This window comes from Phacochoerus africanus, chromosome 8, assembly GCF_016906955.1.
Source record: "Phacochoerus africanus isolate WHEZ1 chromosome 8, ROS_Pafr_v1, whole genome shotgun sequence".
NCBI lineage: Eukaryota > Metazoa > Chordata > Mammalia > Artiodactyla > Suidae > Phacochoerus > Phacochoerus africanus.
In genome coordinates this window covers 88,734,187-88,754,160 of record NC_062551.1, presented here as the reverse complement: position 1 = coordinate 88,754,160, position 19,974 = coordinate 88,734,187, and the positions used below count along the sequence as shown (strand labels likewise).

Here is a 19,974-nt window from a genome sequence, read left to right as displayed (position 1 = left end):
TCCCTGGCCTGGGAACTTCCACATGCCATGGGTGCAACCTCCCATCCCCAAAAAGTAGCCTCTGAGAACAAAATGCTTCTGTAAATGGAATACCACACCTGCCCCAGCTTCAGACCCACCAAGCTCCATCGGTACAATATTCCCAAGCCCTCAAATGTTATTTGAAGCTAAACTGAAGATCTTCGTATACAAATAATTCCCTAATGATACAGCATTTCAAGACAAAAAGGCTTAAAGGTTGTTCAAAAGATTACATTCCAGCCCTTCTCAACAGGTGCTAGGTCCCATTTTCTGTCTGTGGCATGTTCCAGCTGTCGCAGGGGGAGGACAGGTGGGAACGACTGACAAGGCAGGAGCTTGTGGTTAAGGAATTCCACTACCGACCAGCTGATACTTCCTGGACAAGTGGACATCCCCCCCTCCACCCCCCGACAGGTGCTCTGGCCTACAAAGCAAGCATAGGCTAGAATCAGCTTAGGAATCACTGTTTTCGCTTAGAAAAGCAGGGCAGCACTGAGAAAAGCAGGGAACTCTGCTTTCTAGTTTTAGGTGGTTGGGTTTTTTTCTTCCTATAAAAACTCACAACAGGCTGGTTAGAGAATGAGCTTTTAGAGAAGGTTCATTTCTCTCCCTCCTCCCTTCTGCACGACATGAGATGAACTGAGGGGAAGGAGCACCACCATCTCAGAGAACTCAGCCCAGTCTCGGAAACCTTTGATGCCTATAGTAACACATTTCTAAAAAGGAAGTAAGCAATTACTGGACAAAGGAACATCTACCCGACAGGACAAAACGGATATATATAGGTCTAGAGAATCTCAGGCTCCGACAAGAGTGTCAAATAGCTGAGTATTGTGCAAATATATACGGAGCCTTTCGCCTGGACTGTAGAATGCACAGTAGACGCAGCTTACAGAACAGCAGGACAGAGAGCCTGTCCAAACATGTTGCTGCTTATTTTCTCAGCACGAGCTGAGACTGTAAAAGCATTGGCTAATACAGGTGACAAACTATTACTGCCTCCCCTTTCATCCTTGCTCCTGGGGTGAGTCTAAGAAGCTTAGGTTCACAAAAGAGACCTAAGGAACACCGTGTCTCCCACATCGACCCACACATATTCAACCTTCACCCCAGGTTCTAAGAGCAATTTTTGGAGAAGTCAGGCCAAGAACAACCATGGGTTCTGGTTTCTCACATCCCTTTCAAAGGGAGAATGCCCCAGGCAGCTTGGTTTCTTCCTTCATCAGTGCTGGCTCTGGAGAGGCAGAAAGACACGGGGGCCAGCCATACAGCCAGAGGAAGGAATGTGAGGCAACGACGCCTGTGTGATGGGGCCAAGCCATCAGGCCCCTCTGCAAAAACAGCAGCACGGTGATATTTCAGGCTCTCCCTATGTCAGGCTCCTGACATGCACTATATGGAGCTGCAAATCCCAATCAATTTCAACATTTCTGAACTACTGGAACGCCTTTCTCAACACTGTAATTTACCCTCAAAAGAATAGGGCGCACACACCCTCGCCTTCCCCATACCACATTCTCCTAACTGCCGCCCCCTCCCACACCCCACTAACCTACCTATGCAAAGAAGGAAGGAACCCTCTTTCAAAGCCCGAAACAGACGGCCACAGTACATAAGCCACTGACAAGAACTTTTATTTTCTCTTTAATGACATTAAACACAACTGCTACAAGGGGAAAAACATGATAAAGAGGAGGCGCCAAACTTCAGTTTCATAACTGATGCTGACAACTCAAGTAAATCGGGGTCTGCATTAGATGCAAAACTACAGGTTACTGCAGGCTCTTTACTTACAAGTAAACCATGTAAACAGCACATTTCTACTCTGCTTTGTCAAGACCCCTGTGGTGAAATGTCATCACAGAGGAAGAAAGCTAGGTAGGCCGTTAAACGCACACAATCCTTACTCAAATAAAACAACCCAGCAAGAATTCTACATGAAAATTAGACTGAGAGGCCAAAACCAAATATGAGAAATGTAGCTTTAAAAACAGATTAAAACTCCAGATTCTACCCACTACCATCTTTAAGGCCAACATGCCTGATAATGAGTTTTCTTTGGCTTTGTTTTTCTGCTTAAAGAATACCATGTTAACCGTTAGGGAACAGTTCTCTCCTCCCCCAGTCCAACAGATTTAATTTAGCTGCTAAAGCTTTGGGAAAAACAGAATTATTTGAGCAAAAGGAAATATGATTGTCACATTTTCTCGTTAACCCGTCACTCATTTGATTTGGCAAAGGCTATGCTCCCATTACACATCAGACTTAGGCCCTCCTGTACCAGGGAGGCAGGAGCCTGAGTCTAAGCAAAAGGCTGTCCCTTTACTCCTTGGTTGTCTGTGGGGAACCAGACAACTGCAATGCTAGCTATCCCAGCTACTATTAATTCTAACTATGCTACTGTTCCCAAGGTGGATGTCTGTTTCTCTCACTCCATCAAGCTAATTTAGGGAAACCCGGAGAAGTGACCGAGATAGTAAATGCCAACTGCAATAAAAGATTTTGACTCTTGCCTTTGAACAGAACTTCTCCTTTGTATTTTGGCCCCACATTCTAAACCAGATATCCAAGGAAAAGAGAATACTTGACGAGATAGAAATAGTTAACATGTAAGGACATCCAGCTAAATTTACTGGTAACTATGACCAAGCTTTTCCCAAGTCAGTTTCTAAAGCAGGGTAGGATGTTTAAGATGGATTACTTGCATACAAAGATGGGGTTGATGGGACAACAAAACCAGACACAGGCAGCGAGCCCAGTGTCACAGGCTATGCTACAGCAACCAGGTACAATCTTCACAGACAGTGAACAACAGCAGCACAAACGCCAGACTACAAAATCTCCCAAGAGATGTCTACAGCTGTCTGTAAAGAGAATAACAAACTCCTAGGACATCCATTAAGACGGCTGCACAAAGCCTGCCAGCTTGGGTTGGAATACCAGTCCTTAAGATCAGGTAAGGCTTTGTGCACAGGCTTAATCAAAACTATATTATATCCACTCTAGTAGTCTTGTAAACATATACATCAGAGGTTTGACCAAGTGAGATGGTAACATCCAGGATCAAAAGGCACCTCTTATTAACTAACAATGGAGACAAAAGACCGCCTCTCCAAAGTCTCTCCTACAGACAGAGGCTCACTGACTAACACGCCAGCTCATATTTGAGGTTGGGGTTGGGGTTCACCTTGAATTGACACCTAATAGGCTAGGCCTCTCAGGCTTTCTGGCCTGTCCTAGAGTCAAGACTCTGGGTGGGTAGCTTTTCAGGGAAGAGTGCAGGTAGGCTGTTCCTAAGAGGCATATCTTCGTCTAACAGGATATAGGAATGTGCTGGTAGAGCCATAAGGTCACTGGAGGAAAAAAAAAATCCTTGAAGAAAGGCAGAAAAGGTAACCAGACACAAGATCACAAATCAACAGGGGTTATTTGCTAGTCACCAGTCTTTTGTCTCAGCTAAGATTATATAAGATTTATAAACACTATTTGCAAAATAAATTTAAAGAAGAATGAAAAAAAATAATAAAGGCAGCTAGTAGGTACAAAAAGAAAAGATATACACTTTTGTCTTTTCAGATACTTCAAATGTCCTGGATTACCAACTTTAAAATATTCAGAGACTCAAATAAGAAAGAGGGGCTGTTAAAAGTGACTTGTGTCCATTTACGATTAACAATTAGCAAGAATTAACACTGGCTTGCAGCCTGATAAAGAATCGCTTCCTCACAGGAGATTAAAAGATAATTTCTTTTGGGCACCAGAAGTAGACTTCACCTCTGCAGAGAGACAGGTGTTTGGCTCGAACCTGGGTGTTTCGGCTTAATGCTGGCTTTCGAGAGGCAGCCACCTTCAATTTAAATTAAAAAATTAAAACTATATCAACTCAACACTGCTTAAATGCATACAAACACACACACACGCACACACACAAAAAGGAAGCACCTTATACAAAAAAATTTCAAGTCAGCAATGGGCATTTCCAAAAGGTGACAAGTTCTTTAAATAAAATATTGTGAAAAATAAAATTCAGCATCTACATAGCACGAAACAACAGAAGATGAGATGCTGCTCTGGACAGGACCCTGGATAGGGACCTTCACTGCTGATGGGAGGAGACAAACGAACTGTATTGGAAATCCGGTAGACGCTGGAACCGATGGTGGCTTCTCATGTTCCTGTCAACCCACTGAGTCAGACTGTATCTTTGCAGAGACTTCTGTCGGAACCGGGCGTAGTTACTAACAGGGGAGAAAGAAAATGAAAAGAGGAAAGATGAAGGTTTCAGTTGGAATGGCTCTCTGTACACAAAAGAGGCCAAGACAACTATTTAAAGAATATCATTACTTTTGGAAACTGAATATTCACTTTATATTTCGATTTGCACGATTTTATAAATTTTATACTATTTCACCTATATGAAAATGACATTATAAGTATTACTTCCTGGGGAGTTCCCTGGTGGTCTAGTGGTTAGGACTCAGCACTTTTACCACTGCAGCCTGGGTTCAATCCCTGCTTTGGGAACCAAGATCCCACATTAAGCTGCTGTACACCATAGCCAAATAAAAAAAACAAAAACCAAAAACAAACACATGTATTATAAAAAAAAATAAACCTAAATACTATTTCCTTCTAACTTCCAAAGCAACCTAATTCCCATGCAGGTATTATGGTGATATGGTCCATATAGACCCATATTCTAAGAAAACCCAAAGTATAATGTACAGTGATGTTTAAGCAGAAAGAGAAATTTTGTCCCTCTGGAAACATGTAGAACAGGATCTCTATTTCATTGCTTGCATCAGACCTGTGCCTCCTACAGGACCACACCGTCTGACACAGCTCAAGGTTGCTCAGGACACAGCAGTTAAAATTAGAATAAAATTCCCAGAGAAGGTAAGGCATCATGTGAGCATCACACCACAAGTTCAGAGACTGAACAGACTCAAAGTTTCTTGAGAGTCTCCCTTAGTCACGTTCTGGGCTGGGGTTCTGAACAGGACCCTCTGTGTCCATTCTCAACTCCAGCTATTCCTAATAACCTAATTCCTTTTTTCCTTTTTCAGCCACACCCACAGCATATGGAAGTTCCCAGGTGGGGGATCGAATCTAAGCCAGAGCTTCGACCTACACCACAGCTGTGGCCAATGCTGGATCCTTAACCCACTGTACTGGACAAGGGATGGAGCCCACACCACCTCAGGGACAATGCCGGATCCTTAACCTGCTGCACCACAGCAGGAACCCCAAGCTTTTTTTAAAAATACATATTCTTGGCCCTTCTCTCCACCACCCCAAACTTAATAACTTCAAATCCCTTGAGTAAAGCCCTGGACATCTGTATTTTTAGACATCTCCATAGGTGATTATGGGGAACAGCCCAGGTTGAAAATAACATTACCTGACATTTATCTAGCCCTATATGTAAATACTTGCTGAATTCTTTAAACACCTCATCTCAGGTAACACTAATGACAATCCTACCAGAAAAAGTACTTTCATTAACTTCTTGTACAGGTTGGGAACTGAGCCTCAGATAAAATAACTTGCCCAAGGTCACACAGTGGAATAAGTAGAAGAGCCTAGATCTGAATTTACATCTGAGTGCAGAATTTAATAAGCATTAAACAAGACTGCCTTTCTGAGAACTCCTGTCATTTTTGGCAACTACAGAGAAAATACCAAATGTAAAGGCCCTGATGTGGGACCATGAATGACATACTTGAAAAATAGCAAGGACTTCCCTGGTGGCCTATTGGTTAAGACCTTAGTGTTGTCACAGCTGTGGCTCAGGTTGGATCCCTGGCTGGGGAACTTCCATATGTTGCAAGTGCAGCCAAAAAAAAAAAAAAAAAAGGCAAGGAAGCCAGTATGACTAGGGCAGAGTGAGCAAGGCAAATAGTAGATGAGGTTGGTAAGCTAACCAAGTGAGCCTTGATTAAAGCATACAGGCCCTTGTAGGGGATTGTGGAGATAGGAAGTTACCAGAAAATTCTGAAGAAAGAGAATCTGACTTATGTTTTGAAAGAATTTCTTTGGCTAATGAGTTGAGAATAGTAGACAGGCAAGGGCAGAAGTAGGGAGGGGAGTTCACTCTGGGGATTAGAAAGCAAGAATCAGGAGTTCTCGTCATGGCTCAGTGGTTAACAAATCCGACTAGGAACCATGAGGTTTCGGGTTCAATCCCTGGCCTCACTCAGTGGGTTAAGGATCCAGCGTTGCCCTGAGCTGTGGTGTAGGTTGCAGACGTGGCTCAGATCCCACGTTGCTGTGCGGGAACCTCCATATGCCGTATGTGTGGCCCTAGAAAAAGACTTTAAAAAAAAAAAAAGGCAGAAGTAGGGAGACCATTTAGGAGACTTGCAACAGTCCAAGTGAAAATGATTGAGAAATGGTCAAATATTGGATATATTTTGATTTGGATATAGTATATGTAGAGCTTAAAGGATTTGCTCATGGACTGACTATGGAGTGAAAGAGAAAGAAGGCACAGATGACTCCAAGGTTTCTGAGTAATTGGATCAAAGTAGCTTAATAAATCTGTAAAACCATACTGCATCAAGAAACCAGAGAAGGAGGAGGAAAAAAAAAAAAAACCCATAAGATTTCAGAACTAGAAAGGCCCTCTGACATCAATTAGTCTAATATTTTAATTTTACTGTTATGAGGACCAGTGAAGTGATTTGATCAAAACCATATAGCTAGTAAAAAGTATAAAGCTGGAGTTCCCTAGTGGCCTAGTGGTTAAGGATATGCTGTGGCATGGGTTTGATCCCTAGCCTGGGAACTTCTGCATGCCACAGGTATGGCAAAAGTGGCAAAAGTGGCAAAAGAAAAAGAAAAACAAAAACACACCCAGGTTTCCTGAATTACAGTTTAATTCTTATTCCATTATACTATATAGTTTCTTTTTCTACCTCTGGAAATAAACAGTAATTACTACCCCAAAGCCCTACCACATTTCTCCTGCAGCCAAATTCTACCCTTTTCCTCTTTCTTCTAATCATCCACTCACCGCCTGGTGAGGTCTGAAGGATGCTGCCATTTTTGGTTCTGCATGTGATGAACTTGATCCATCAAGGTACACAGCTCCCCCAAGGCACCTGTGATACAGAGAGATCAGTGGTTAGGAAGCAGCTCAGCTCAAGGGACCACAATGTCAGCCTGGGTCAAAACATGTTTTCAGGGAAAGAGAAAGCAGACATTGGTCCTAAAATATCTATGATTATCACAAGCAGTCAGCACAAATACTATAAACCAGAGAGGGACCTTGCTCTTGGATGATAAATAATGAAGCAGCAGCAATGACAGCCATCATTCATTCATTCAACATTTAATAGCTCTGATAATATTTGAGGAGATTTACCTGTCCCTAGAATGTGGTATAGACAAGACACTGTACCTACCCAATGAAGTTTATACAGGAAACAGGCAATTCCGAAAGTTGTGATAAGTTCAGCCACAGGAGAAATACATGCTGCTATATGAGCACAGAGATTGGAGAGTGGGGGTTAGAGAAAGCCCCCGCCAAGGGAGATAAATTATAAGCAAAAATTTAAAGTGTGTATAGCAATTAGTGAGGTAAAGGAGTGGGAGGTAGGGGCGTCTTAAGAGAAATAGCTAATACAAAGGCCCAGAGACACAAGACAGCAAAATACATTCAAGAAACAAGAGAAGTTGAGACTAGAAGGCAGGTGGGGACTTTTGCTTACTGAGAAAAATCGCTAGAGGCAATTTCTCAAACACCTGGGGGCCTGGCAAGGTGCTAAGGCATAAACTTTACATATTATCTTAACTAATTCCGAAAAATTATTTTGTAAGGAGATAGACTTTATCATCACCGTTTTAGAGGTGGGAAACTGTGGCTCAGGGGTAAACCTGCCCAAAATGCTTATTAAACTGACTCCTATTTGATTGTGTGCTTTTGCCACTACTTGATAATGCTTTTTTTGTACTTAAGGGCTGAGACTTAGACTGAATCTCACAAAAGCAAAAATTGTTAGAATAAAATAATTTCTCAAATTTTAACATGGACCATATAATCAGATGGAGGTGTAAAACAGGTTGCTGGGCCCCAGCCCCAGTTTCTGATTCTGAGGTCTGGAGCGGGCCCTGAGAATCTGCTTTTCTAAAAAATGCCCAAGTGATGCTGCTGCTACTGCTGCTGCTGGTGGTCTGGGAACCACCCTTGGAAAATCACCGCCCTAGACAGTGGACACCTTTCTTCTGGCTGGTTTACATCTCATTAACTCACCTACTCTGTTCTCAGGAGCTAAGAACTGTCCAAGTAGGCTACAGATCATCTTTTCATGTTCTGGTAAGAGATACTTATTTAACTTCTACTTTATTAAATTTTTTTTTTTTTTTTTTTAGGGCCATACCCATGGCATATGGAGGTTCTCAGACTAGGGGTCTAATACAGCTGCTGGCCTACACCACAACTCACCGCAACGCCAGATCCTTAACCCACTGAGCAAGGCCAGGGATGGAACCCAAAACCTCATGGTTCCTAGTCAGATTCATTTCCACTGTGCCACAACAGGAACTCTTTATTTACTTTTAGAACCAATTTATTTGAAGCCTCAAGAAGTTGAACTTTGTAGAAAAAGTACATACTTCAGAGTTAGGCAGACTCAAGTTAAAATTCCAATCCAGCCACTAACTAGCTCTGTGGCCCTAGGCAAATCATTCCACTTATCAATGAAATGTGGACAATAATAATACTTCGCTTAAAGCTAAATATTAGGGATATAGTACATAAAAGACTTAGCATATTTCCTGGCATACAGTGTACAGTAAGTGGTAGCTATAATTTTTATGATGTTATAGCTTCAGAACTAAGTTTGCAAAGGGTCTTCAAATCTTCTGACAATCAATCATCTATAAGGAAAAATGCTTATTAAATAGATTAGTCTACATATAAACTATGACATGTTTTATAACATTCAGTAGAAATTCTCTAACCATAATGAGATGATGCTTTTTGGGAAAAATTTATTGATTCATTACATTAAAAGTTTAGGATTTCCCTTGTGGCACAGTGGGTTAAGGATCCAGCACTGTCACTGCTGTGGCTCAATTAGCTGATGTGGCACAGGTTCAATCCCTGGCCAGGGAATTTTTACATTTTGCGGGCACAGCCAAAAATAAAAAACAGAAAAGTTTCTATGCAGTTAAAATATAAAGCACAACCAAGGGTAAAAGAATACAACAGACAAAATGAAAAGTATATCTGAAACAGATTTGCATGAGCTTAATGTCCTCATTCTACAAAGACAGCCTCCTCATCAAACAAAGAAAATGGAAGAGGTAATTCACTAAATACAAGTAATCAATAAACAGAATGAAAAGATACTCAATCTCACTAATACGGAAATAAAACATAGTGATCTCACTTATTGAGAAGGAAATACAAATCAGAAATGAGTCTTCCCTTTAGGATAGAAGCAGCTTTTGATTAGAAAATCCCCTGCCTGTTTGACTTGTTAAGCTAAAATCAAAGTTCTCTATTCGAACTGCCTTTCCTTTACCGTACTTTTATATCCCTAGCACCTCCTGCCCCTAGCCTCCACAAAAAGGACATTTCAGTGGAGGAGAAAATAGCTTTGCAAGAATTTCAAGATCAGCAAAGGAGGGCTAGTGAGATATGGAAAGTCTAGTGTCCGATCTCAAAATGGAACAGGATTATCCACAGATCACATCCTTCAGCTCACTCATCTCTTACCACCGAAACACTATAAACTGTCCTGACAATGGAGACTCAAGATACGCTAAACTTCCCACAAAGAAACCTACTCCCTTTAAACCAAAACAAGGAAAGACTGATCGATTAGGCCCAGAATGGCTTTAAGTATTCACTTCTAGGAGTCATAATCTAGCAGGACAACTTACCTATAGCACTTACTTTATATCACTCTCCTATGCGCTCTGCATATATTCATTTATTCCTTACAACAATCCTATGAGGTATTTCCTCCATTTTATAAAGAAACTGAGGCACAGATAAGTAATTGGCCCAAAGTAACACAGCTAGCAACACAGCCCAAATTCCAAATATAATAATACCCTCATAGGGTTGAGTTTTCTTAAAAACTTTCTAGGACCGATATTTCACTCTGGGGATTAGAAAGCAAGAATCAGGAGTTCTCGTCATGGCTCAGTGGTTAACAAATCCAACTAGGAACCATGAGGTTGCGGGTTCAATCCCTGGCCTCACTCAGTGGGTTAAGGATCCTGCGTTGCTGTGGCTCTGGCATAGGCCGGCAGCTACAGCTCCAATTAGACCCCTAGCCTGGAAACCTCCATATGCCTCAGGTGCAGTCCTAGAAAAGGCAAAAAGACAAAAAAAAAAAAAAAAGCAAGAATCATATTGCAGTATGTTTCTTGTATACCCACTTGGTACCTAGCACAGCACTGAGTACACAAAGATTTCAATAATTAGATCCTGGCTTACATAACCAAGAAATGTTAAGTTTTCATTAGCATGGAAAACTCAGATTTATAAGGGTAACCTTTATTATTAATAAGGTTTACTGATCTAGAGATAATGGGAACTAATATTTATCAAGTATTTATTATGTGCCAGACACTGCTAACTGCTTTGCATGTATCCTATCATTTAATCCTAACAACCACATGAGGCAAATACCATAATCTCCATTTTATTCGAAAAGACACTCGTCTATCACCTTGTAAACGGGAAAGCCAGGATTCAATCCTATGTGGGGTTATTAATCCAAAAACTTTATTTCAGCTCACAGCTTCAATCTCTTCTTCCTCCAAATTTAGAGAAGCTAACAAGAATGGAAACATTTGAATTTTCTCTTCTCTTCATAGTTTCTAACAGATGGGCTTTCTTGGACCAACAATCAGTACCAAGGGTTTATTTTAAATTGTGGCTAAAAGGTAGAAGATCATCCTTTGTTTTTCAGCTAAGAATGAAATTCATCTAAGAATGAAATTAGGAGGAAAAAAACCTCAACATTTCAGGGTGAGATTAGCAGTTCACCTAAACCTTAATCTATAAATATGCAGCTGACTGAGTTGGGAGAAAATCCAGTCTAATAACTATCCTTAATAGGTTAAAAGTGAGTCAATTGTTATAGAGGAGGAATGATAATGCTGAATGCTTGCTATGCCAGCAGCCCCTCTGACAGGTTTTATACATCACCATACTTTTACCACAAACCCAAGAACAGAGAATCTCTCCACTGGGCTAGTGACTGAAGAGTTGGCCAGGCACCAACACATCATTAAGTGAATCAATCAGATATTCTCCTTTGGAATGTGAACGTGAGCTGTAGTAATGAGAAGAGAGAGAACAGCACAGACAGGCAGGGCTCTAGGAGAGAGCCGACACTGGCTACAGTTAATAGAGAGTAGCAGAAGCACTCATCATAGAGACAGATAAGTAGTATCAGAATCACTAACTCAGCAGGAAAACCTATTCAATAAGGAACAAAGGCATCTGGTTCTGAGGGGGCCCAGCTCTGTGGCTGCTTCTTTTTACTATGAGGCCTAGTTATGTTGTTGAGCCTCCAATCTTCATCTTTGCCTGTATATCCTTAAACTCAGTTACTTAAACAGTATTGCTATTCAATGCAATCAAAAAAGTACCTAATACAGGGGAGGGAATCAAGAGAGAAGGAAAGAAAAACAAAAAACATGCTACAGGTGTATGGGTTACTGCTTTTACAATAGATTAACAAAATAGGATTAAAAAAGGGGAAAAAAATTTTAAGTAGAAAGCAAGAATACAAATGTGTCATCTCCAGCTCAACAAAACTGTGATGATCTAATATAAGTCTTGACTGATTTTCTGTGCATACAAGGCAAAAAGCAAAAGAAAGAGGAATTATTATATAACTCATCTCTGAAGTGTTGTAATATATAGGGGATACTGAATGATGTATGAATGTCCTCAACACTAATGGCAAATGCAGAAAGAACTTACATAACCATTGCTGCTTATGATCTTCAGTAAAAAAGTCAAAATAGAGAATGTCACTTATAATCATAATGAACGGGCTTACTTCCATTGTCTGCAACTAGAGACTGGGCAAAATGTATGAAATAACTCTTTTCAGAACACTCAGAATTGTCATCCATAAGGAAAGGGAAAGGAAACAACTGAGGTGAGCCTGGAAACCTCTTATGAGTCTGTAATTTCTCAAAATAAAGTCTTTTTTTTTTTAATTTTTTTGTCTTTTTGCCATTTCTTGGGCCGCTCCCGCAGCATATGGAGGTTCCCAGGCTAGGGGTCGAATCGGAGCTGTAGCCACTGGCCTACGCCAGAGCCACAGCAACGTGGGATCCGAGCCGCGTCTGCAACCTACACCACAGCTCACGGAAACACCGGATTGTTAACCCACTGAGCAAGGGCAGGGACCGAACCCGCAACCTCATGGTTCCTAGTCAGATTCGTTAACCACTGCGCCACGACGGGAACTCCAAAGTCTTTTTTTTTTTTTAATGAAGGCAAAACAAAGACTTTTGTAAATAAGAAAACAAAAGCAGAGAGAAATCATCAGCAGAACTGCACTCTAAGAAACTGAAGAGTTTATCAGGATAAAAGAAAATTTAAGATGGAAAGAATCAAGAGCACCAGAAATGGTAAATATGTGAGTAAACATAAAAGATCTTTTCTCATTTAAAAAATGTCTTTAGGATATCCTCCCAAGGCACAGCTAGTTAGGGATCCAGGAACTTTCACATGCTGTAGATGCAGCCAAAAAAAAAAAAAAAGTCTTTAAAAGATAACTGACTGTTTAGGTATGCCCATCGTGGCTCAGTGGTAACCACTCTGACTAGTATCCATAAGGACGAAGGTTCGATCCCTGCCCTTGCTCAGTGGGTTAAGGATCCGGCAATGCCATGACCTATGGTGTAGGTTGCAGATCGGCTAGGATCTGGTGTTGTTGTGGCTATGGTGCAGGCCAGCAGCTGCAGCTCCAATTGGACCCCTAGCCTGGGAACTTCCATATGCCTCAAGCGTGGCCCTAAAAGACCAAAAACAACAATGTACTGAAGAGTTTAAAATATATGTGTATGTGAAATGTATGAAAACACTAACAAAAAAAAATGGAGATTTGGAAGGGTATTGTTGTTACCACAATATATATTAATTGGTATATTATTTAAAAGTAGACTGATTAAGGAGTTCCTGCTGTGGCACAACGATTATCGGTGGCATCTTGGGAGCTCTGAGACATGGGTTCGATCCCTGGCCCCAGCCTGGCTCAGTGAGTTAAGGATCTGGCATTGCTGTGGCTGTGGCTTGGATCTGATCCCTGGGAACTCCATGTGCCGCAGGGTGGCCAAAAAGAAAAAAAAAGGCCAATTAAAGATATTGTACACTCACAGAAACAGCTGTCGGAGTTTCCGTCGTGGCGCAGTGGTTAACGGATCTGACTAGGAACCATGAAGTTGTGGGTTCGGTCCCTGCCCTTGCTCAGTGGGTTAACGATCTGGCATCGCCATGAGCTGTGGTGTAGGTTGCAGACGCGGCTCGGATCCCGAGTTGCTGTGGCTCTGGCATAGGCTGGCAGCTACAGCTCTGATTCGACCCCTAGCCTGGGAACCTCCATATGCCGCGGGAGCCGCCCAAGAAATGGCAAAAAGACAAAAAAAAAAAAAAAACAGTTGTCAAAGTATGTCCCAGGATCCCTGGGAGTCCTCAACAACCTTTTAAGGTTTCACAAGATCAAAATTATTTTCATGGCAAAACTAAGAGTGTTACTTGTTTTTACTACTTACATTCTCTCAAAAGTATACTGTGGAGTTTTCAAGAGGCTACATGACATGATATGGAATACAGAAACACAAGATGCTGGTAATTTTCTATTAAACCAGATGTTAAAGAAATTTGCAAAAATGTAAATCAATGCATTCTTCTCCCTAAATTTTTGGTATTGTTTTGAAAAATATAGTTATTAAAAAAAAAAAAACCACTATGTTAACATGCAATAAATTTATTACCTTAAATATATTAAATATATTAAATACAAATATTGACATGTGAATATTTAATATTATTGCATATTTTCACAATTTATCAGTTGTAACTGTTTCATTACTTGTTTTTTGGCTATTACCATGGCACATGGAAGTTACTGGGCCAGTGATCAAACCTGCAGTTGCAACTTGCACCACAGCTGCTGCAATGCCAGATCCTTAACCCGCTGCTCCACATTCGAACTTCTAGTTATAAATTTTAATGTGGTTGAATATAGACAGCTATGACCCACACCGACAAGAATACTTTGGGGTCCTCAATTTTTTTCTTATCTTTTTCTTTTTTTTTTTGTCTTTCTAGGGCCACACCTGCAGCATATGGAAGTTCTCAGGCTAGGGGTCAAATCAGAACTATAGCTGCCAGCTTATACCACAGCCCCACAGCAACAAAGGATCTGAGCTACATCTGCAATTTACACCACAAGTCACAGCAATGCTGGATCCTTAACCCACTGAACAAGGCCAGGGATCAAACCCGTGTCCTCATGGATACTTGTGGGGTTTGTTTCCACTGAGCCACAGTGGGAACTCCCTTCAATTTTAAGAGTATGAATAATCTGGAGTTCCCTGGTGGCCTAGCATTTAAGGACTCAAGTGTTGTCACAGCTGTGATGCGGGTTACTGTAGTGGCTTGGGTTTGATCCCTGGCCCGGGGACTTTTGCATGCTGCTGGCACAGCTAAATGGAACAAAAACAATAAAAACTTTTTTTAAAAGTATGAATAATCTCTAAGAGTATAAATGAGTTCTGAGACCAAAAACTTTGAGAACTACTATCCTGGAACAGCCACTGAAAATAAAGCAAAGAGATACAGGTAACAAGTCAAGCATGGAGATAAAGGAGAATGCCAAAAAAATACTCAAAACAAGGAGTTCCCATCGTGGCGCAGTGGTTAACGGATCTGACTAGGAACTATGAGGTTTCGGGTTTGGTCCCTGCCCTTGCTCAGTGGATTAACGATCCGGCGTTGCCATGTGCTGTGATGTAGGTTGCAGACGCGGCTCGGATCCCGCGTTGCTGTGGCTCTGGCATAGGCCAGTGGCTGCAGCTCCGATTCAACCACTAGCCTGGGAACCTCCATATGCTGAGGGAGCGGCCCAAAGAAATAGCAAAAAGACAAAAAAAAAAAAAACCTCAAAAAAAAAGGCAGGGGAGTTCCCATCATTGTTCAGGGATTAATGAACCTGACTAGCATCAATTCCTGGCTTGCTCAGTGGGTTAAGGATCTGGCATTGCCATGTGCTATGGTGTAGGTCGAAGACGAGGCTCAGATCCTGTGTTGCTGTGGCTGTGGCGTAGGCCAGTGGCTGCAGATCCGATTGGACCCCTAGCCTGGAAATCTCCATATGCCGAGGGTGGGTGCCTAAAAAGACAAAAAAGGACAAAAAAGGAGAGGGGGCAGGAAAAAATGAAAGAAGAAACAAAGAACAGATAGACAAATAGAAAACAAGTAGTGAGATGGTAGATTTAAACCCAACTCTACTGATAATTACACTAAATGTGACTGAACTAATACTTCAACTAAAAGAGATAGTGTGAACAGAAGGATGAAAAGCAAGACCCAACTAAGTATAAGCTGTTTATAAGACATTCACTTTAAACATAAAGATATGGATAGGTTTGATCCCTGGCTGGGCACAGTGGTTTAAGAATCCGGTATCGCTGCAGCTGTGGCTCAGATTCCACCCCTGGCCTGGGAACTTCCATATGGTTGTGGGTACAACCAAAAAAAAGATATGGATAGGTTAAAAGGTAAAGGATGAAAAAAATATATCATCCATATACTGGTCAAAAGAAAGCTGGGATGCCTAGATGGCTATATATATATTTTTTATAGCTGCCCCACAGCATATGGAAGTTCCCAGACTAGGGGTCCAATCAGAGCTGCAGCTGCCAGCCTATCCCATAGCCACAGCAATGCCAGATCCTAGCCATGTCTGCGACCTACACCATAGCTCACCACACAACCAGATCCTTAACCCACTGAGCAGGGCCAGGGATAGAACGCACATCCTCATGGATACCAGTTGGGTTCATTACTGCTGAGCCACAACAGGAACTCCAAGGATGGCTATACTTATAATAAAATTAGACCCCCAAACAAGGAATATTACTAAGAGTTAAAAGAAACAATTCATAATGATAGAGGGGTTAGTTTATCATGAGGACGTAATATTCTTAAATGTATATGCATCCAATGGCAGTTTCGAAATACTTGAGGCAAGGCAGTTCCCTGGTTGCTCAGCAGGTTAAAGACCCAGTGTTGTCACTGCTGTGGATTGAGCCACACTTGTGGCAAGGGTTCAATCCCTGGACCTGGATTCAGCATGCTGAGGATGCAGCAAAAAAAAAAAAAAAAAAAAGCAAAAATGACGGAATTGAAAGGAATAACAACAACAACAAAATCCACAACTAGGAGTTCCCATTATGGCTCAGCAAGTTAAGAAGCCAACGTAGTGTCCACGAGGATGCATGTTTGATCCCTGGCCTTGCTCAGTGGGTTAAGGATCCAGTGTTGTTGCAAGCTGCAGCACAGTTCAGAGATGCAGCTCAGATCCAGCACTGTGGTGGCTGTGGCATAGGCTGGCAGCTGCAGCTCCAATTTGAGCCCTAGCCTGCAGCCATAGAAGGAAAAAAAGTCCCCAGTGAGAGCTGGAGATATGATCACTCTTCTCCTCTTTTAATAAGAAAATATGGAAGGATATAGAACTGAACACCACCATCAACCAACAAAACTTCACTGAAATTTATAGAACATTCCACCAACATTAGAATATACATTTTCAAGTACACATGGTACATTCACCAAAATAAGACCATATGCTGGCCTATAAAGTAAGCCTCAGTATATTTAAAAGGACTGAAATCACACCAAGTATATTTTCTGACCAGAAAAGAATTAAACTAGAAATTAATAACAGGAAGATTAATTGAAAACTCACAAATATTTGGAAATCAAGCATCTCACTTCTATATTATCCCATAGGTCAAAGAAAGAAAAATCACAAGGGAAGTTAGAAGTTGCTTTGAACCAAATGAAAATGAAAATACAACATCAAATTTGTAAGATGTGGAGTTCTCATTGTGACTCAGCAGGTTAAGAACTTGACCAGTATCCACGAGGATATGGGTTCACTCCCTGGCCTCATTCAGTGGGTTAATGATTCGGCGTTGCTGTGAGCTGCAGTGTATGTAGCAGATGCAGCTGGAATCCAGCACTGCCATGGCAAAGGCTGGCAGCTATAGCTCCGATTAGACCCCCAGCCCAGAAACTTCAATATGTCACAGGTGCAGCCCTACAAAGAGAGAAAAAAGAAAAGTGAGACACACCTAAGTAGCATGCAAAGGGAAACCTGAGACTTTAAATGCCTATAGAAATTAGAACAGTCTCAAATCAGTGACCTAAGTTTCCACATTAAAAAGCTAGAGAATGGTGGAGTTCCTGTTGTGGCTCAGTGGTTAACGAATCTGACTAGGAACCATGAGGTTGCGGGTTCGAGCCCTGGCCTTGCTCAGTGTGTTAAGGATCTGGCAAGTTGCCGTGAGCTGTGGTGCAGACTGCAGACTCGGCTTGGTGTAGACAAGCAGCTGTAGCTTCGATTCAACCCCTAGCCTGGGAACTTCCATATGTCGTGGATGCAGCCCTAAAAAGCAAAAAAAAAAAAAAAAAGCTAGAGAACAAGAGCAAATTAAACTCAAAGTAAATGAAAAAGAAATAATAAAGAAAATAGCCAAAACAATATAGAAACATGAAACTAAAAGTTACTTTTGGGTAAAAATTAATAAACCTTTTTTTTTTTTTTGGCTGCGCCCACAGCATGCAAAAGTTCCCAGCCCAGAGACTGAACCTATACCACAGCAGCAACCTGAGCCATAGCAGTTACAATTTGAGATCCTGAACCCACTGAGCCACCAGGGAACTCCTAAAATTGATAAACCTTTAACTAGATTTGTTAAAAAAAAAACAAACAATATTAGAAATAATGAACATCACTACAGCTCCTACAGTAATCAAAGGAATAATGATATATTATGAATAATTTTATGCCGATAAATTCATCAACTTAGATAAAATGGACAAATTCCTTGTAAGACACAAATTACCAAAATGGATTCAAGAAGATAAAGAAATTCTGAAAAGCCCTGTTATCTATTACAGCTGTAGTTAGAAACCCTGCCAAAAAGAAAACTTTAGGTTCAGATGGCTTTATTGGTAAATTCTACCAAACAGTTTAGGAAGAAACAATACCAATCCTGCACAAACTGAGAAACTGAGGAGACAACAATTCCCAACGAATTTTATGAAGCCAGTGTCACCATAATACTTAAACTAGGGGAGGACTATATATATATATATATATATATACATAAGAAAAATTAAAGATCAATATTCCTCATGAATAAGACACAAAAACCCAGAGTTCCCTGCGTGGTGCAGTGTTAAGAATTCAGCTGCAAGGTGTTCTTGTCATGGTGCAGTGGAAACGAACCCGACTAGTATTCATGAGGACACAGGTTCGATCCCTGGCCTTACTCAGTGGGTTAAGGATCCAGCATTGAAGAAACACTAAAATCTCTCTTATCATTGTGTAGGTCACAGACGTGGCTTGGATCCTGAGTTTCTGTGGCAGACGCCAGGAGCTGTGGCTCTGATTTGAGCCCTAGCCTGCGAACTTCCATATACCACAGGTGCAGCCCTAAAAAAGAAATAAAGGGAAGAAAAAAAAAAAAAAAAAGAATCCAGCTGCAGCAGCTTGGGTTGCTACAGAGGTGCGGGTTTGATTCCTGGCCCAGGAACTTTTATATTCTATGGGTGCAGCCATTAAAAAAAAAAAAAAAAAAAGACACAAAAAGCTCTTAAAAATACTATGCAATTGACTAATGGATAATTCATCAAGACCTAGTGTGTTTATCCAAGGAATGCAAGTTGGGATGAGAGTCAAAAACAAAAACAATAAATATATGATATTACAGAATAAAGGAGAAATACCATATGACTCAAATAAATGAAGAAAAAATTCACTTGACAAAATTCATCATTCACTCATGATAAAAACTCCCATTAGGGAGTTCCTGTTGTGGCGCAGCAGAAACGAATCTGACTAGGAACCATGAGGTTATAGGTTTGATCCCTGGACTCACTCCGTGGGTTAAGGATCCGGCATTGCTGTGAACTGTGGTGTAGGTCACAGATGCAGCTCGGATCTGGTGTTGCTGTGGCTCTGGTATAAGCTGGCAGCTGTAGCTCCGATTCGGCCCCCAGCCTGGGAACCTCCATATACCGTGAGTGTGGTCCTAAAAGGACAAAAGACAAAACAAAAAGCAAAAAAACCTCTTATCAAACTACAAATAGAAGGGGAATGTCTACATCTGATAAAGGGTATTTATGATAAAACTACATCTAATATACTTAATGTAACAGAGGTCCTAGGCAGTGCTGCTAAGATAACAAAAGGCTTATGGATTAGAAAGGAAGAAATAAACTGTCCTTATTTGCAGATAATATCATGTTAACATATAAACTTCTAAGGATCTCTTAAAAAGTTAACAAAAGTAATGGAAAAATTTAGCATGGTTGTAGGACATAAGGTCAATAAAAATCAACTATATACCTATATGCTAACAATAACTACCTGGAAATTGAAAACTAAAAATTATCTTACAGAACCATAAAAAAAGGTGTAAGATCCCCATGAAAGAATTTAACAAAATATATACAAAACCTGTACATACAACTGCTGAGAAATTAAAAACACAAATAAATGGTGAAATACACCCTGTTCATGGATTGGAAGGCTCAATATTATTATGTCAACTTTCCCCAAACACAATCCCAATGAAATACCTGACAGGTATTTTTGATCAAACTGACAACCTAAAATTGATTTATAAAAAAATTATGGAAGTCTAAAAGACCAAACAATTTTAAGACTTACCATA

General features: G+C 40.9%; 1 protein-coding gene across 7 annotated transcripts in view; it reads right to left on the bottom strand.

Moving 5' to 3' along the window:
* Positions 1-1,634: 1,634 nt before the first annotated feature.
* Positions 1,635-19,974, bottom strand: part of S100PBP (S100P binding protein) — a 39,926-nt gene continuing 21,586 nt past the window's right edge. For 6 of the 7 annotated variants that reach the window (XM_047793090.1, XM_047793089.1, XM_047793094.1 and 3 more), the window contains 2 exons: positions 7,037-7,124; positions 1,635-4,259 (listed from right to left, as the gene is read on the bottom strand). In XM_047793090.1, the coding sequence (XP_047649046.1) occupies positions 4,118-4,259; positions 7,037-7,124 (230 nt within the window). In that variant the 3' untranslated portion in view covers positions 1,635-4,117. Of the gene's footprint in view, positions 4,260-7,036; positions 7,125-19,974 lie in introns of those variants that run through there. The other variant, XM_047793095.1, reaches the window with a different exon arrangement.